Raw genomic sequence first — 17,838 nt, 5'->3', positions numbered from 1 at the left:
AGAGAATGATTTATTTCAGCTTTTATTTCTTTCATCACATTCCCAGTAGGTCAGAAGTTTGCATTCACTCAATTAGTATTTAGTAACATTGCCTTTAAATTGTTTAACTTGGGTCAAATGTTTCGGGTAGCCTTCCACAAGCTTCCCACAATAAGTTGGGTGAATTTTGGCCCATTCCTCCTGACAGAACTGTGGAAAGCATTGGAGTCAACATGGGCCAGTATCCCTGTGGAATGCTTTTGACACCTTATAGTCCATGCCCAAACGAATTGTGGCTGTTCTAAGGGCAAACGGGGTGCAACTCAATATTAGGAAAGTGTTCCTAATGTTTTGTACACTCTGTGTACACAGGATATGAACATTCCATTCCAGCTAAACAATGGATATACACTACTGGTCAAAAGTTTTTAGAACACCTACTCATTCAAGGGTTTTTCTTTATTTGGACTATTTTCTACATTGTAGAATAATAGTGAAGACATCAAAACTATGAAATAACACATATGGAATCATGTAGTAACCAAAAAGTGTTAAACAAATCTAAATATATTTTATATTTGAGATTCGCCAAATAGCCACCCTTTGCCTTGATGACAGCTTTGCACATGCTTGACATTCTCTCAACCAGCTTCACCTGGAATGCTTTTCTAACAGTCTTGAAAGAGTTACCACATATGCTGAGCACTTGTTGGCAGCTTTTCCTTTACTCTGCGGTCCAACTCATTCCAAACCATCTCAATTTGGTTGAGGTCGGGGGATTGTAGAGGCCAGGTCATCTGATGCAGCGCTCCATCACTCTCCTTCTTGGTCAAATAGCCTTTACACAGCCTGGAGGTGTCCCACTAAGCCCAAACCAGATGAGATGGCGTATCGCTGCAGAATGCTGTGGTAACCATGCTGGTTAAGTGTGCCTTGAATTATAAATAAATCATAGACAGTGTCACCAACAAAGCACCCCCACACCATAACACCTCCTCCTCCATGCTTTACGGTGGGAAATACACATGCAGAGATCATCCGTTCACCCACACCGCGTCTCACAAAGACACGGCAGTTGGAACCAAAAATCTCCAATTTGGACTCCAGACAAAAGGACAAATTTCCACCGGTCTAATGTCTATTGCTCGTGTTTCTTGGCCCAAGCAAGTCTCTTCTTCTTTTTGGTGTCCTTAAGTAGACGTTTCTTTGCAGCAATTCGGCCATAAAGGATTGATTCACACAGTCTCCTCTGAACAGTTGATTGATGGGGTCAAATTGGGGTCATGATAGGGGCTGCACCACATGTTTGATGTATTATAATAATTGATTATGCTTATGTTGTATTAATAGAAGGGGAGGGGCTATGGTACCCCCCCCCCCCCACACCCCCCTTCCACATGTATAGGGTCCTAGACTACAGTTTAACAATATGTATATTCATTATAAGGGGGGAGTGGACATGGGGGAGTGGACATTTACTGCTGAGGCCTTAGAAAACACTGGAACTATTGTATCTCTCTTGCAAGTTTGTATAGCTGTGTATGCATGGGCTTGGTCGGATGAGTAGCAGGTAATGACGTAGGCAGTAACATCACTAGGGCTGAAAATAACTTGGGACTTTTCCTATGGGGCAGAACTCAGGAGAGACATCAGTTGAATGTTTGATCTTTGATCTTTCACTTCTGTCTACAGTTGTATTTTGATTAAAATTGTTATGATTTATAAGTGCACATTTTGAGTGTTCCTTATTTGTTAAACCTCTCTGGGGTATGTGGGATGCCAGCTTCCCACCTGCGGGACACACTATTCAACAGCCAGTGAAATAGCAGGGCGGCAAATTCAAAACAACAAAAATCTCATAATTCAAATTTCTCAAACATACAACTATTATATCCCATTTTAAAGATACACTTCTCGTTAATCAAACCACATTGTCCAATTTCAAAAAGGCTTTACGGCGAAAGCATAACATTAGATTATGTTAGGACAGCGCCGAGACAAGAAAAACTACACAGCCATTTTCCAAGCAAGGAGAGGCGTCACAAAAACCAGAAATACAGCTAAGATGAATCACTAACCTTTGATGATCTTTATCAGATGGCACTCATAGGACTTCATGTTACACAATACATGTATGTTTTGCTCGATAAAGTTCATATTTATATCCAAAAACCCCATTTTACATTGGCGTGTAATGTTCAGAAATGTTTTGCCTCCCAAAACTTCCGGTAAATGAGCACATCAATTTACAGAAATACTCATCATAAACGTTGATAAAATATTCAACAGTTATTCAAAGAATTATTGATACACTTCTCCTTAATGCAACCGCTGTGTCAGATTTCAAAAAAGCTTTACGGCGAAAGCAAATTCTGCAATAATCTGAGTACAGCGCTCAGATATCAAAACAAGCCATACATTTTGGAGTCAACAGAAATGACAAAAATTACATTATAAATATTCACTTACCTTTGATGATCTTCATCAGAATGCACTCCCAGGAATCCCAGTTCCACAATAAATGTTTGTTTTGTTCGATAAAGTTCCTCATTTATGTCCAAATACCTCCTTTTTGTTCGCGCGTTAGTCCACTACTTCAAATGCAGGAAGCGCGCGCAAAATGTCACAACGAAAAGTCAAAAAAAGTTATATTTACGTTCGTAAGAAACATGTCAAACGATGTATAGCATCAATCCTTAGGATGTTTTTATCATAAATCTTCAGTAATATTCCAACCGGACAATTCCAATGTCTTCAAAAAAGAAAAGGAACACAGCTAACTCTCATGTGAGCGCGCGCCACTGAGCTCATGTCATTTTCTCACTCATCTACTTTCAGGAGCTCTTATTCTCTCCCTATTCACAGTAGAAGCATGAAACAACGTTCTAAAGACTGTTGACATCTAATGGAAGGCTTAGGAATTGCAAAATGTACCCTAAGTCACTATATACTCTATAGACAATCACTTGAAAAACTACAAACCTCAGATTTCCACACTTCCTGGTTGGATTTTTCTCATGTTTTTGCCTGCCATATGAGTTCTGTTATACTCACAGACATCATTCAAAGAGTTTTAGAAACTTCAGAGGGTTTTCAATCCAAATCTACTAACAATATGCATATCCTACCTTCTGAGCCTGAGTAGCAGGCAGTTTAATTTGGGCACGCCTTTCATCCGGACGTCAAAATACTGCCCCCTACCCTAGAGAGGTTAAGTAAATAAAACGGAGCACAGAGAAACGGAACCAACATGATGTTGAGATGTGTCTGTTGAACTCTGTGAAGCATTTATTTGGTTTGCAATTTCTGAGGCTGTCACGCCCTGATCTGTTTCACCTGTCCTTGTGATTGTCTCCACCCCCTCCAGATGCCGCTTATTTCCCCAGTGTATTTATCCTTGTGTTTCCTGTCTCTCTGTGTCAGTTCGTTTTGTCTGTTTCAAGTCAACCACCGTGTTTTTCCCGTGCTCCTGCTTTTGCTATTCTCTCTTTTGCTAGTCCTCCCGGTTTTGACCCTTGCCTGTTTTCTGGACTCCGTTCCCGCCTGCCTGACCAGTCTGCCTGCCCTGACCTCAAGCCTGCCTGCCACTCCGTACCTCCTGGTCTCTGATATGGTTTTGACCTTTTGCCTGTCTTCGACCATTCTCTTGCCTACCCTTTTTGGAACTAATAAATATAAAATTCTCAAACCGTCTGCCTCCCGTGTCTGCATCTGGGTCTGGCCCTGAGCCCTTATAGAGGCTGGTAACTCTAATGAACTTATCCTCTGCGGCAGAGGTAACTCTGGGTCTTCCATTCCTGTGGCGGTCCTCATGAGAGCCAGTTTCATCATAGCGCTTGATGGTTTTTGCGACTGCACTTGAATAAACTTTCAAAGTTCTTAAAGTAATGATGGACTGTTGTTTCTCTTTTCTTATTTGAGATGTTCTTTCCATAATATGGACTTGGTCTTTTACCAAATAGGGCTATCTTCTGTATATCCCACCTACATTGTCACAACACAACTGATTGTATCAAACGCATTAAGAAGGAAAGAGATTCCACAAATTAACTTTTAAAAAGCCACACCTGTTAATTGAAATGCATTCCAGGTGACTACCTCATGAAGCTGGTTGAGAGAATGCCAAGAGTGTGCAAAGCTGTCATCAAGGCAAAGTGTGGCTATTTGAAGAATCTCAAATATAAAATATATTTTGATTGGTTTAACCATTTTTTGGGTACCACATGATTCCATATTTGTTATTTCATAGTTTTGATGTCTTCACTATTATTCTACAATGTAGAAAATAGTAAAAATAAATAAAAACCCTTGAATGAGTAGGTGTGTCCAAACTTTGGCCTTGTACTTGCTAAACAGGTGGAGCTTAAAACAGGTGGGACTCTGCCCTGAATGACGGGTCTATATAAGCCTAGGCTCGGAAGAAATAGATTCCAATTAAGCCCTCTTGTTTGTAAAGTCAAATTAAAATTAAATAATTGTTAAAATATTTTACTCGACCGGTGTAGGTTTTCTCCATCTGTTGCTGTGCAACACTTGCATAACAAGTTAGCTATATTTTCAGCACCAGGTGCTGTTCACCTCCTATTGACTGTGCTGCGGCTGCAGCTTTACGTTTCAGTGGCAGAAAATTGTTGACTGTCTCCTGCATTCCCTCTCTACATGAATTAAGTTAAAATGTAACTTTTTGCGTTCTTTAGGTAGGGTAACTTCCTTTTTGGGACATTGCATTTGGGAGTTTTTGCATCTCGAGTCTGAGATTATTTTATTATTATTATTTACTTTTATGAAAAAAATATTAATAATTCATTTGGGGGCCTTTGGGGGGGGGGGGGGGGGGGGGGACAAATAATATTGCTGGTGGGCCAGTTGGGGAACCCTGATATATAATATGCGTATGATAAATATTACCCCACTACACAGGAACTCTTTCACCTCTTTTTAGACCATCTTTAATTTTCCCCATACACATCTGAAATATATATTTGGACCATACAGGTCAGTTGAAAAGCACTTAATGCAACTTTATTGCACTTATTTTAACTTCAGGGGAGTATGTATTAAGACAAATCAAACTCACTTATTTAGCTGCCCACCCTAAAACCTGTTGAACCAAATTGTTTAACTCATATTAAATGGGTACTACATACTTGTTATCCTCTTCCAAAGCTCAGATTTTATGCAGTGTGTGTGATTTCGACCTTTCTGTATAGCCTACTCTGTCATTATTTTGCAAAAGGGCAAGAACATGGGTATTTCAGTGAATGCAACCAATCCAATGAACTGTGATTAATCCTATTGTTCACATGTGCTCATTGGGTGTAATACAAGTCTTTGCAGAATTTGGTTACCTGCTTTGTTTTTACCATGTTTGTTTGAAAAACATTTTTGACAGTTTCTGTCCAATACCATGCAGATATGGACACCGACATCTGTGACGTTTCCTGTGGTCATGCTTTGGACTCAAATAATTGAAAGTAATTGATTTTGTAAATACATGATATTTGTTTACCTCCAACTCCCTTTCTGAGTAGGATAGATCGATGGAACTTGAATTTGTTTCTCACATGTTTGTTCAGTTCTCTTGCTGTAACATGCTGACAATTGTCACGACTCAAACCACGTTAGCCTGCTGAGCTAAAGACTAGGCATTATCTTTAGTCTCAGACAAAAGGTTACTCATCACATGAGTATAGTGAACCAGGGTTTGGATATATTTTCACTTGTCTGTTGAAGGATGTACCATTTATAGTGGGATTCAACACCAACTAGGCATACAGTAACAGTCAAAAGTTTGGATACACCTACTCATTCAAAGGTTTTTCTTTATTTTGACCATTTTCTACATTGTAGAATAATAGTGAAGACATCAAAACTATGAAATAAGTGTGCAAAGCTGTCATCAAAACAAAGGGTGGCTACTTTGAAGAATCTCAAATATAAAATATATTTTGATTTGTTTAATACTTTTTGGTTACTACATGATTCCATATGTGTTATTTCATAGTGTTGATGTCTACACTATTATCAATGTAGAAAATAGTAAAAATAAAGAAAAACCGTCAAATGAACAAGTTATGAACATGCCCTTCCTGAACCAGTCAATTACTGTCTATGCACACACTGCATGGCTTACATGCTGTGTCCTCACAAGGGAGAGGTTACTAAAGTGCATCCTCTCCTCCTAGCAGGGACACTAGGTTCCATTAAAAGAGGACAGAAAAGGTCAGAGGTATTTGTGTATCGCTCTGAAGGATTATAACAGAAAATCCAATTAAACTGGCAGCCACCGCAATCAACTGGATTAGCGTTCAGCTAGCTGTGTCCATTAGGTGAATAGCAGGTTACTATAGGCCATTCCACTCCCTTCTGCATGCTTATGGCCAGGGGATGATTTAATTTCCATTCTATTTACAGTGTTATCATATACGATTGATTTAGAGTGAGGCAATGTTTCTCAACTCTAGTACTGAGACCTTGGCCACTGGGTTATACATTTTTGTTCTAGCCCAGCACTAACACACCGGATCTAAATAATCAAGGTCTTGAATCGGGTGTGCTAGTGCTGGGCTGGAACAACAGTGTGTTCACCATTGACACAAATGGGCTGTTCAAACAGAATAGATAAACAGCTCATGTAAAAAGGGAATGAATTCTAAAACATATAAAAATAACTTCATTTATAAAGCATATTTTATAAATGCAGCACAAAATGCTTCTCAAAAAGCGCCCCAAAAAACGTTACTCCCACAGTGTGGGTTGATTTGAATCACACCATGAGCATGTTTGGGTGGGAACCCTTCTAATACCGAGCATGTTCTGTGGTCTGAAATGTGAGCATGAGGAGATTACAATGTAATAGACACCCACCCAGATAGGTGCATTCACTCAGAAAACACGAAATACAAATACGCCCTTTTAGCCCGAAACACAGAGGGATGTATTCGAGGAGGGAATACATGGTTTGGAGACAGATTTAAGCAGGTATTGTGTGAAGCTGAAAGCCTGAAGTGCCATTGTGAGGCTGATGGAGGGTTTTATAAGGTTCTGCTTTCTTTTGTACCCGGCTTTCAGGTTACAAGACCCTGCTGAAAGGGATCTCTGGGAAATTTACCAGCGGTGGCCTGGTGGCCATCATGGGTCCCTCAGGAGCTGGGAAATCTACGCTGATGAATATTCTGTCCGGCTACAGGTGAGCCACAGGCCTGACACTTAACACCCAATAGGTGTAAAGGTCACTGATAGATGAGTAACTTACAAGAATCACGCCACACCTACAGTTCTGGGCATTAAAAAGTTGTAATTATAAAATGCCTTGCTGCAGCTTGGTGTTACCTTGCTGTGACTCTCGCAGGGTGACGCCAAGCGGCACGTTCATTCGCAATCATTTAACATTGACCCATGTCTTGAAATACATTTTTGAGAATGATTACTGTATGCATTTTTGTATATTTTCAATTTATTTATTTTATGTGTATGTTTTCATGTTTGAACTGTTTAGTCCTCTTCCAATTGATGACCACTTGGGAAATAAGTGTTGTTCATGTTGTTTACGTTAATATCTGTTCTCTGTTGTTTCTATTTCTATTGTTCACCTCTCTTTTAAACACAGATATAAATCAAGTCCATCATATGGATCAAATGCATAACCCAGGTATTACTTTGCTCTCTGTCTGTAGGGAAACAGGGATGAAGGGGGAGATCTTGATCAATGGACAGCCTCGTGACCTGCGCTCTTTCAGGAAGGTCTCGTGCTACATCATGCAGGATGACATGCTTCTGCCTCACCTCACAGTACAGGAGGCCATGATGGTAATTGTTTTACATTTTATTTAACCTTTATTTATCCAGGAAGTCCCATTGAGGTCAGAATACCTATTTTACAAAGGAGACCTGGCCAAGAGGGCAAGTCAATAGATAAAACACATTACAGTGCATACACACTCCAGAAGTAAACAATAAGTTAAACGGGTGAAACATTTAGAGCGCTGCAGATAGAAATGCTATGTTTTAGAGGCATCAGAATTCCTTATTCCACATGATGTCTTTTCTACGCAATGCATTTATATGTAACATTGTGTACTCCTAAACTTGGGCTTTCTTTACATTAATAAGATACACCTTCTCTACATGGTTGCTTCTGAGACAGGAAAGATTGCATGCACCTGCACACGTAGGCTTTGTTTCTCTTATTTGGGACGCAAGCCAAAGTGTGAACTAAATCTTCCTCTCTGTCTCCTAGGTGTCTGCTAATCTGAAGCTCCAGGAAAAGGATGAGGGCAAGAGAGACATGGTAAGAGAGTTGTATGGGAACGGCTTCAGAATCCTCCCTCACCTTAATCTCCTGCATGTTTCCTGATCCTCAAACTGGAAACTAGGACCAGTTACTATTTCAGCACTGGAGTGTTGCCACTAGTGCAGTCAGTACTGGCTTTAAACAGGCTGGAATGGATGTAAAGTGATATGATGAGGGTGGCTGGAAAGGAGTATATATGTTGCTACTAACCACTGATACAGGGTCAGATATTATGCCCTCCTCCTTATGCTTAAACTGATTCTTTGGGATTTTGGCAATGAAGCCCTTTATCTACTTCCCCAGAGCCAGATGAGCTAGGGGATACTATTTTTATGTCTCTTTGACTCCTTGCTGTCCCCAGTCCACCTGGCCGTGCTGCTGCTCCAGTTTCAACTGTTCTGCCTGCGGCTATGGAATCCTGACCTGTTCACCGGACGTGCTACCTGTCCCAGACCTGCTGTTTTCAACTCTCTAGAGACAGCAGGAGCGGTAGAGATACTCTGAATGATCAGCTATGAAAAGCCAACTGACATTTACTCCTGAGGTGCTGACCTGTTACACCCTCGACATCCACTGTGATTATTATTATTTGACCCTCCTGGTCACCTATGAACATTTGAACATCATGGCCATGTTCTGTTATAATCTCCACCCGGCACAGCCAGAAGAGGACTGGCCACCCCTCATAGCCTGGTTCCTCTCTAGGTTTCTTCCTAGGTTCTGGCCTTTCTAGGGAGTTTTTCCTAGCCACCGTGCTTCTACACCTGCATTGCTTGCAGTTTGGGGTTTTAGGCTGGGTTTCTGTACAGCACTTTGAGATATCAGCTGATGTAAGAAGGGCTTTCTAAATACATTTGATTTGATTTGTCCCGTATGAAGGACGTTAGAGGTAGTTTCGCTAGCCAATGCTAACTAGCGTTAGCACAATGACTGGAAGTCTATGGGTATATGCTAGCTAGCATGCTAGTAAATACCATAGACTTCCAGCCATTGTGCTAGCGCTAGTTAGCATTGGCTTGCAAAACTACCTCTAACTTCCTTCCTAGACATAAAAATAGTATCCACTAGTTCATCTGACTCTGGGCAGTAGAGAAAGGGCCTCATTGCCAAAATCCCGAAGTATTCCTTTAAGGTTTGCAATAAGGGTTGGGTATCTGACCCTAGATCTTTGATTAATGTAGACGTATACGTTAAGTTGCTGAGAGGGAGGGATGTGGTTACAGTGCTTTCGCAAAGTATTCAGACCCCTTGACTTTTTCCACATTTTATGTTACAGTCTTATTCTAAAATGGCTTAAATTGTTTTTTTGCCCTCATCTATCTACCCACAATAGCACATAATGACAAAGCAAAAATAAGTTAGATTTCTTTTTTGCAAAAATAAAAGACGGAAATATCACATTTACATAAGTATTCAGACCCTTTATTCAGTACCTTGTTGAAGCACTTTTGGCAGCGATTACAGCCTCGATGTCATGCCCTGACCATAGAGAGCCCTCTGGGTGTTTTAGGTCAGGGCGTGACTAGGGGGGTTTCTAGGTATTTTATTTCTATGTTGGTGTGTGTTTATGATTCCCAATTAGAGGCAGCTGAATAACGTTACCTCTAATTGGGGATCATACTTAGTGTGTCCTTTTCCCCACCTGCTATGTGGGATATTGTTTTGTATGAGTGCCTATGTGCGCTACATTTTTCACGATCGTTATATCTTTGTTGTTTTGGAAGTTTCACTATTATTGAAATGTGGAACTCTACTCACGCTGCGCCTTGGTCCAATTATTTATACGGCGGTCGTGACAGAATATCCCACCTAAACAGGACCAAGCAGTGTGCCCAGGAGGTGAAGTAGAGTTGGACATGGGAAGAGATACTAGGTGGATGCGAGACCCTGTGCCGGCTCCCCGCACTCGCCCTGAGGAGCGTGTCATCAGTCCGGTGCAACCTGTGCCGGCTCCACGCACCAGGCCTACAGTGCACCTCCCCAGCCCGGTACGTCCTGTGCCGGCTCCCCGCACTCGCCCTGAGGAGCGTGTCATCAGTCCGGTGCAACCTGTGCCGGCTCCATGCACCAGGCCTCCAGTGCGCCTTCCCAGCCCGGTACGTCCCGTGCCGGCTCCCAGCACTCGTCCACCAGTGCGTGTGTACAGTCCGGAGTCTCCAGCGACGGTCTACAGCCCGGAACCTCCAGCGACGGTTCACAGTCCAGAGCTTCCAGCGGCGGTTCACAGTCCAGAGCTTCCAGAGCTTCCAGCGACAGTTCACAGTCCAGAGTTCACTCGTCCACCAGTGCGTGTGTACAGTCCGGAGTCTCCAGCGACGGTCTACAGCCCGGAACCTCCAGCGACGGTTCACAGTCCAGAGCCTCCAGTGACGGTCCACGGCCCGGAGCTTACAGTGACGGTCCACGGTCTGGAGCCTCCAGTGACGGTCCACGGCCCGGAGCTTCCAGTGACGGTCCATGGCCCGGAGCTTCCTGCGCCGGTGCCATGGCCGGCGCCTTCCACTGCACCGATGCCCAGTCCAGGCACGGTGTCCAGTCCCGCTCCATGGCCGGTGCCTTCCTCTGCGCCGGTGCTCAGTCCAGGCACGGCGTCCAGTCCCGCTCCATGGCCGGAGCCTTCCTCTGTGCCGGTGCCCAGTCCAGGCACGGCGTCCAGTCCCGCTCCATGGCCGGAACCTTCCTCTGCGCCGGTGCCCAGTCCAGGCACGGCATCCAGGCACGGCGTCCAGTCCCGCTCCATGGCCGGAGCCTTCCTCTGCGCCGGTGCCCAGTCCAGGCACGGCGTCCAGGCACGGCGTCCAGTCCCGCTCCATGGCCGGAGCCTTCCTCTGCGCCGGTGCCCAGTCCAGGCATGGCATCCAGGCATGGCGTCCAGTCCCGCTCCATGGCCGGAGCCTTCCTCTGCGCCGGTGCCCAGTCTAGGCACGGCGTCCAGTCCCGCTCCATGGCCGGAGCCTTCCTCTGCGCCGGTGCCCAGTCTAGGCACGGCGTCCAGTCCCGCTCTATGGCCGGAGCCTTCCTCTGCGCCGGTGCCCAGCCCGGTCATGGCGTTCAGCCCGGCTCCATGGCCGGATCAGCGGTTTGAGCGGGTGCTACGTCCCGCACCGGAGCCACCACCGACGCTAGTAGCCCACCCTAACCCTCCCCATCCAGTTTCAGGTTTTGCGGTCGGAGTCTGCACCTTTGGGGGGGGGGGGGGGGGGTACTGTCACGCCCTGACCATAGAGAGCCCTCGGGGTTCTCTATGGTGTTTTAGGTCAGGGCGTGACTAGGGGGGTTTCTAGGTATTATATTTCTATGTTGGTGTGTGTGTATGGTTCCCAATTAGAGGCAGCTGAATATCGTTACCTCTAATTGGGGATAATACTTAGTGTGTCCTTTTTCCAACCTGCTATGTGGGATATTGTTTTGTATGAGTGCCTATGTGCGCTACATTTTTCACGATTGTTATATCTTTGCTGCTTTGGAAGTTTCACTATTATTAAAATGTGGAACTCTACTCACGCTGCGCCTTGGTCCAATTATTTATACGACGGTCGTGACACTCGAGTATTCTTGGGTATGATGCTACAAGCTTTGCACACCTGTATTTGGGTAGTTTCTCCAATTCTTCTCTGCAGATCCTCTCAAGCTCTGTCAGGTTGGATGGGGAGCATCACTGCACAGCTATTTTCATGTCTCTCCAGAGATGTTCGATTGGGTTCATGTTCGGGCTCTGGCTGGGCCACTCAAGGACATTCAGAGACTAGTCCCGAAGCCACTCCTGCGTTGTCTTGGCTGTGTGCTGTGGTGATTTTTCTTTATTATCAAATTAGGAGACAAATTTATCACAAGTCAGAGTTCTACTGAAACTAAATTTTTATTCACTTATTAATAAGGAAAGCAGGTCACACCACACACACAAGTGAATGATTTGAGTGCTCTGCAATAACGAGGCTGGTCATCACAACACTCTTGACTGTTGGGTTGAGAGCCCCGACACAAAGAACACCAAGATCTTTTATAAGGCAAAGATCAAATCAAACTTATTATTTTTTTTTAAATAATTATTTATTACAAAAACACAAGGAAGGGGTAACATTAAAGTATTACAACATGAAGGACAAACAATACAGCATCAAGACACTATCAAACATGTATCAGTCTTTCCGCAACAGAGCCATCCTTATGTGTGAGGGTGCATGATAGTGATATAAAATATATGTCATAGTTTCCTTTTTCATGACCACAATCTTGTGAAACCCGAACCCTCCAAGATCCCCCCACAGTTCCCCAATAGCTGTCCCTCAACCATTCGAGACCCCTCCCACTGCCCCCCCCCCCCCCCGGAAGAATTTTAAAAAGAAATACAATTAATTCCATTCCCCACCCCCAAGAACCCCCCAATACACCAGCAACCAAGAGAATGAACTAAAGAGAAAAAAGGAAAAGACAGAATAAAACAGCAAACAACAATGCAAAAAAATAATAACTAATAAATAAATTTAAAACAAAGGACATCAAGGACAACTGAAATCATAACAGCAATGCCTACTTATATGTTTGTGTGCATGTCTGGCACTATTACATGTATGTGTGTGTTCTTGTATGTGTTTATTTGAAGGAGAGTGTGTGTACATGCATGTGTACAAACACCTGCACCTGCATGTGACAAACTTTATTTGTCACATGCGCCGAATACAACAAGTGTAGACCTTACTCTGAAATGCTTATGTAACCGTCTCACCAGGCTCGAATATGACTCTCACAATATTAACTTATGTAGAGTGCCTCAACAGCATGGGATGTTAGGTGAGAAGGACACATCTCCAATAAGAATTCCTATTGTGAACTTTCTAGAGTTATGACAATAGGGTATTAACTTCAGATGAAATGATTATAGGTTTCTGTTATTGAATCAGGATAAACCATCCCATGCATAAATTAAATTGAAACAATCAATGACTCCACCAAGGCAACATACATAATATTCCATATGTGTATTAAAACATTGTCAAACACAAATACATTTTCAGACACAACATCAAAAGAAATAAAAAATAATAAATCCCAATGAGTCGTGCACAACCCGTGTCCAAATTATTTCAAGTTTGCTTAAATAAACCGTTGGTGCGCGTTGGAGCTAAAAAAAAGAATGACGATACCCAAAAATATCCAGAAGCACCTCACGTTGTGGTTACTCACTACTTGGTAGATATTCCCTCAGCGAAGTATGGCAGTTCCATTCAGGTTTCCTCACAAAGTCCAAGGCAAGCACAGCTACCCATGCAGACAGTACTCCTTAGCCGTAACCGATATCCCATGGGAACACGAACTCGTTAAGCTTCCCAAGCAATTATCTCCTGGTGTCACACGATGCTAGGCTAACCCCAAGACTGGCAAATACCTCCACGACGAGACGGTAGCTTCAGTATCTACTAAGTTTAAACAAAATTATAACAACTCTTTTATAAAATAAAATATGTATTTCCCTTAATGTCTTAGTAGGTATGGGTTTGTTCTAGTTCTGTCGTCTTCTTTTATAATTTTTCTTCACCAACCGTCGTAAGGTAAAACATCCATCCTCTTATCAACGTCTCTTTTTCCCTCTCTTTTTTTCCCAGGCCTCCCGTTAACCAGGTCAATTCCCATTGGCCACAACTTAACAAGCCACCTTATTGGTCAAAACTTAAACTTTAAAGTAAACCAGACTATTCACTTATACATTAAATAAATATTTCTTCAAAAAAGCATAATGCATTAACAACATTACAGTTTAGGAGCAATTCAATCATCTTTTAAATACAATACCAATTAATTATAACAAATAAACTCAATACTTGGGTCAAACAAGGGTATTACACTTACTTACAAGCCCTTAACCAACAGTGCAGTTCAATAAAGAGTTCAGAAAATATTTACCAAAAAAACGAAAGTAAAAAATTATAAAAAGTAACACAATAAAATAACAATAACAAGGCTATATACAAGGGGTACCGATATCGAGTCAATGTGCGGGGGTACAGGTTAGTCGAGATAATTTGTACATGTATGGTAGGGGTGAAGTGACTATGCATAGATAATAAACAGCGAGTAGCAGCAGTGTTCAAAACAAATGGGGGGGGGGGGTGTCAATGTAAATAGTCCAGTGGCCATTTGATTAATTGTTCAGCAGTCTTATGGCTTGGGGGTAGAAGCTGTTAACTTCACTAGGATAGGGGCAGCATTCGGAATTTTGGATGAAAAGCGTGCCCAAACTAAACTGCCTGCTACTCAGGCCAAGAAACTAGGACATGCATATAATTGGTAGATTTGGATAGAAAACACTCTACCGTTTCCAAAACTGTTAAAATAATGTCTGTGAGTATAACAGAACTCATATGCCAGGCAAAAACTTGAGACAAATCCAACCAGGAAGTGGGAAATCTGAGGTTTGTAGTTTTTTTAAGTGATTGCCTATCCAATATCCTGTGTCTGTGGGGTCAGATTGCACTTCCTAAGGCTTCCAGTAGATGTCAACAGTCTTTAGAAGTTGTTTCAGGCTTGTATTGTGAAAGGGGATCGAATAAGAGCTGTTTCAACAAGTGGTCAAGCTGAAAGACATTAGTTTAGTCTCGCGCATGGTCGTGAGCGTGACGCTCATTCTCTTTCCTTTCTAATGACAACGGAATTGTCCGGTTAGAATATTATTGAAGATTTATGATAAAAATATCCTAAAGATTGATTATATACATCGTTTAACATGTTTCTTCTAACTTTAATGGAACTTTTTTGACTTTTCGTCTGGACTTTGTGCCCACGCTTTGTGCATTTGGATTACTGGACTAAACGCGCGAACAAAAAGGAGGTATTTGGACATAAAGATGAACTTTATCGAACAAAACAAACATTAATTGTCTAACATGGAGACCTGGGAGTGCCATCAGATGAAGATCATCAAAGGTAAGTGATTCATTTTAACGCTATTTCTGACTTTTGTGACACCTCTCCTTGGTTGGAAAATGGCTGTATGGTTTTCTGTGGCTAGGCGCTGACCTAACATAATCGCATGGTGTGCTTTTGCCGTAAAGCCTTTTTGAAATCGGACACTCTGTCTGGATTAACAAGAAGTTCATCTTTAAAATGGTGTATAATACTTGTATGTTTGAGGAATTTTAATTATGAGATTTCTGTTGTTTGAATTTGGCGCCCTGCAATTTCACTGGCTGTTGGCGAGGTGGGACGCTCACGTCCCGAACGATCCCAGAGAGGTTAAGGAGACTTTTGGTCCTAGACTTGGTGCTCCAGTACCGCTTGCCCTATGGTAGCAGAGAAAACAGTCTATGACTTGGGTGACTGGAGTCTCTGACAATTTGTTGGGCTTTCCTCTGACACCGTCTAGTATATAGGTCCTGGATGGCAGGCAGCTTGGCCCCAGTGATTTACAGATTTACAGTGTTGCATCCTCGTAATCTGATCACTTCGTATTTAGCGAGTCACTGGTACTTCCTGCTTTAGTTTTTGTTTGTAAGCAGGAATCAGGAGGATAGAATTATGGTCAGATTTGCCAAATGGAGGGTGGGTGAGAGCTTTGTATGCATCTATGTGTGTGGAGAAAAGGTGGTCTAGAGTTTTTTTCCCCCTCTGGTTGCACATGTGACCTGCTGGTAGAAATGAGGTAAAACAGATTTAAGTTTGCCTGCATTAAAGTCCCCGTCCAGGAGCGCCGCTTCTGGATGAGCACTTTATTATTTGCTTATGGCCTTATAGAGTTGGTTGAGTGCGGTCTTAGTGCCAGCATCGGATTGTGATGGTAAATAGATGCCTACGGATAATATAGATGAGAACTCTCTTGGTAGATAGTGTGGTCTACAGCTTATCATAAGGTACTCTACCTCAGGCGAGCAATATCTCGAGACTTCTTTAATATTAGATATCGGGCACCAGCTGTTATTGACAAATAGACACACACCCCCACCCCTTGTCTTACCAGACGTAGCTTCTCTGTCCTGCCGGTGCATGGAAAATCCCATCAGCTCTATATTATTCGTGTCGTCGTTCAGCCACGACTCGGTGAAACAAAAGATATTACAGTTTTTAATGTCCCATTGGTAGAATAATCTTGATCGTAGGTCATCAATTTTATTTTCCAATGAATGCACATTGGTAAATAGAATGGGAGTTTACGCACTTGCCTATGAATTCTCAGAAGGCAGCCCGACCTCCGCCCCCTTTTTCTCCGTCTTTTCTTCAAACAAATGACTGGGATTTGGGCCTGTTCCCGAGAAAGCAGTATATCCTTCGCTTCGGACTCATCGGACTTGTTAAAGGAAACAGCTTCTTCCAGTTTGAGGTGAGTAATCGCTGTTCTGATGTCCAGAAGTTATTTTCGGTCATAGGAGACGGTAGCAGCAACATTATGTACAAAATAAGTTATAAAATAAGTTACAAACAATGCAAAAAAACTAACAAAATATCACAGTTGATTAGGAGCACGTAAAACGCCAGCCATCCTCTTTGCCGTCATTCTACACCCCCTTAGTCTACATGACAAACAACAGATATGTGGAATGGGTCACAAGGTGAGACTTGATATATGAGAAAGGAGTATCCCCCAGCCATACAGCATTTGCTATGAAGACTGTTCTTATTGTACAGAGTTTGGCCCCTAAGACAAGGTTCCCCTCATCATTTTCCATACCCGAGCCATCTCTCTCTGATACCTCATAATACACAAACACCATTTCAGTCTATGAATTGCAGGCTCAGTCAGACCGGAGCCATTTTCTTCACATGAATGGAATATGGCTCCTTAAATTTATCACCTAAGGCATCATAAATCAATTTTTATTTTAATTTAACCTTTATTTAACTAGGCAAGTCAGTAAAGAACAAATTCTTATTTTCAATGACGGTCTAGGAACATTGGTTAACCTCTTGGGGCTAGGTGGGACGCTAGCGTGCCACCTGTGGTGCACTCCATCAACAGCAGGTGCATTTCAAGAGCGGCAAATTTGAATCCAAATAAATGTCAAAATTCAAATTTTTCAAAAATACAACTATGTTACACCATTTGAAAGATAAACATCTCCTTAATCTAACCACGTTTTACGATTTCAAAAAGGTTTTACGGCGAAAGCATAAATTTAGAGTATGTTAGGACAGTACATTTACAAGAGTTGTGTGTAATGTTTTGTCAAGTCAAAGACAGGGTCACCAAAACCATAAAACCAGCTAAAATGATACACTAACCTTTTACAATCTCCATCAGATGACACTCCTAGGACATTATGTTAGACAATGCATGCATTTTTAGTTCTATCAAGTTCATATTTATATACAAAAACAGCGTTTTACTATGGCATTGATGTTGAGGAAATCGTTTCCCTCCAATAACCGGCAGTCAAGTCAGCGTCACAAATTAAATAATTAAAATTAGAAAACATTGGTAAAATATTATATTGTCATTTAAAGAATTATAGATTTACATCTTTTGAACGCAATCAACTTGCCAGATTTAAAAATAACCTTACTGGGAAATCACACTTTGCAATAATCTGAGCACTGTGCCCAGAAAAATACGCGTTGCGATACAGACTAGACGTCAT

General features: G+C 42.3%; 1 protein-coding gene across 1 annotated transcript in view; it reads left to right on the top strand.

Moving 5' to 3' along the window:
• Window positions 1-17,838, top strand: part of LOC106612441 (ATP-binding cassette sub-family G member 1) — a 44,314-nt gene that overhangs the window by 8,251 nt on the left and 18,225 nt on the right. The window contains exons 3-5 of the mRNA XM_014213566.3: window positions 7,051-7,168; window positions 7,656-7,788; window positions 8,219-8,269. Of these exons, the coding sequence (XP_014069041.1) occupies window positions 7,051-7,168; window positions 7,656-7,788; window positions 8,219-8,269 (302 nt within the window). The remainder of the gene's footprint in view (window positions 1-7,050; window positions 7,169-7,655; window positions 7,789-8,218; window positions 8,270-17,838) is intronic.

This window comes from Salmo salar, chromosome 09 (assembly GCF_965601325.2).
Source record: "Salmo salar chromosome 09, fSalSal1, whole genome shotgun sequence".
Lineage (NCBI taxonomy): Eukaryota > Metazoa > Chordata > Actinopteri > Salmoniformes > Salmonidae > Salmo > Salmo salar.
The sequence above is the reverse complement of the archived record's forward strand: the minus strand, read 5'-3'. Positions and strand labels throughout refer to the sequence as shown.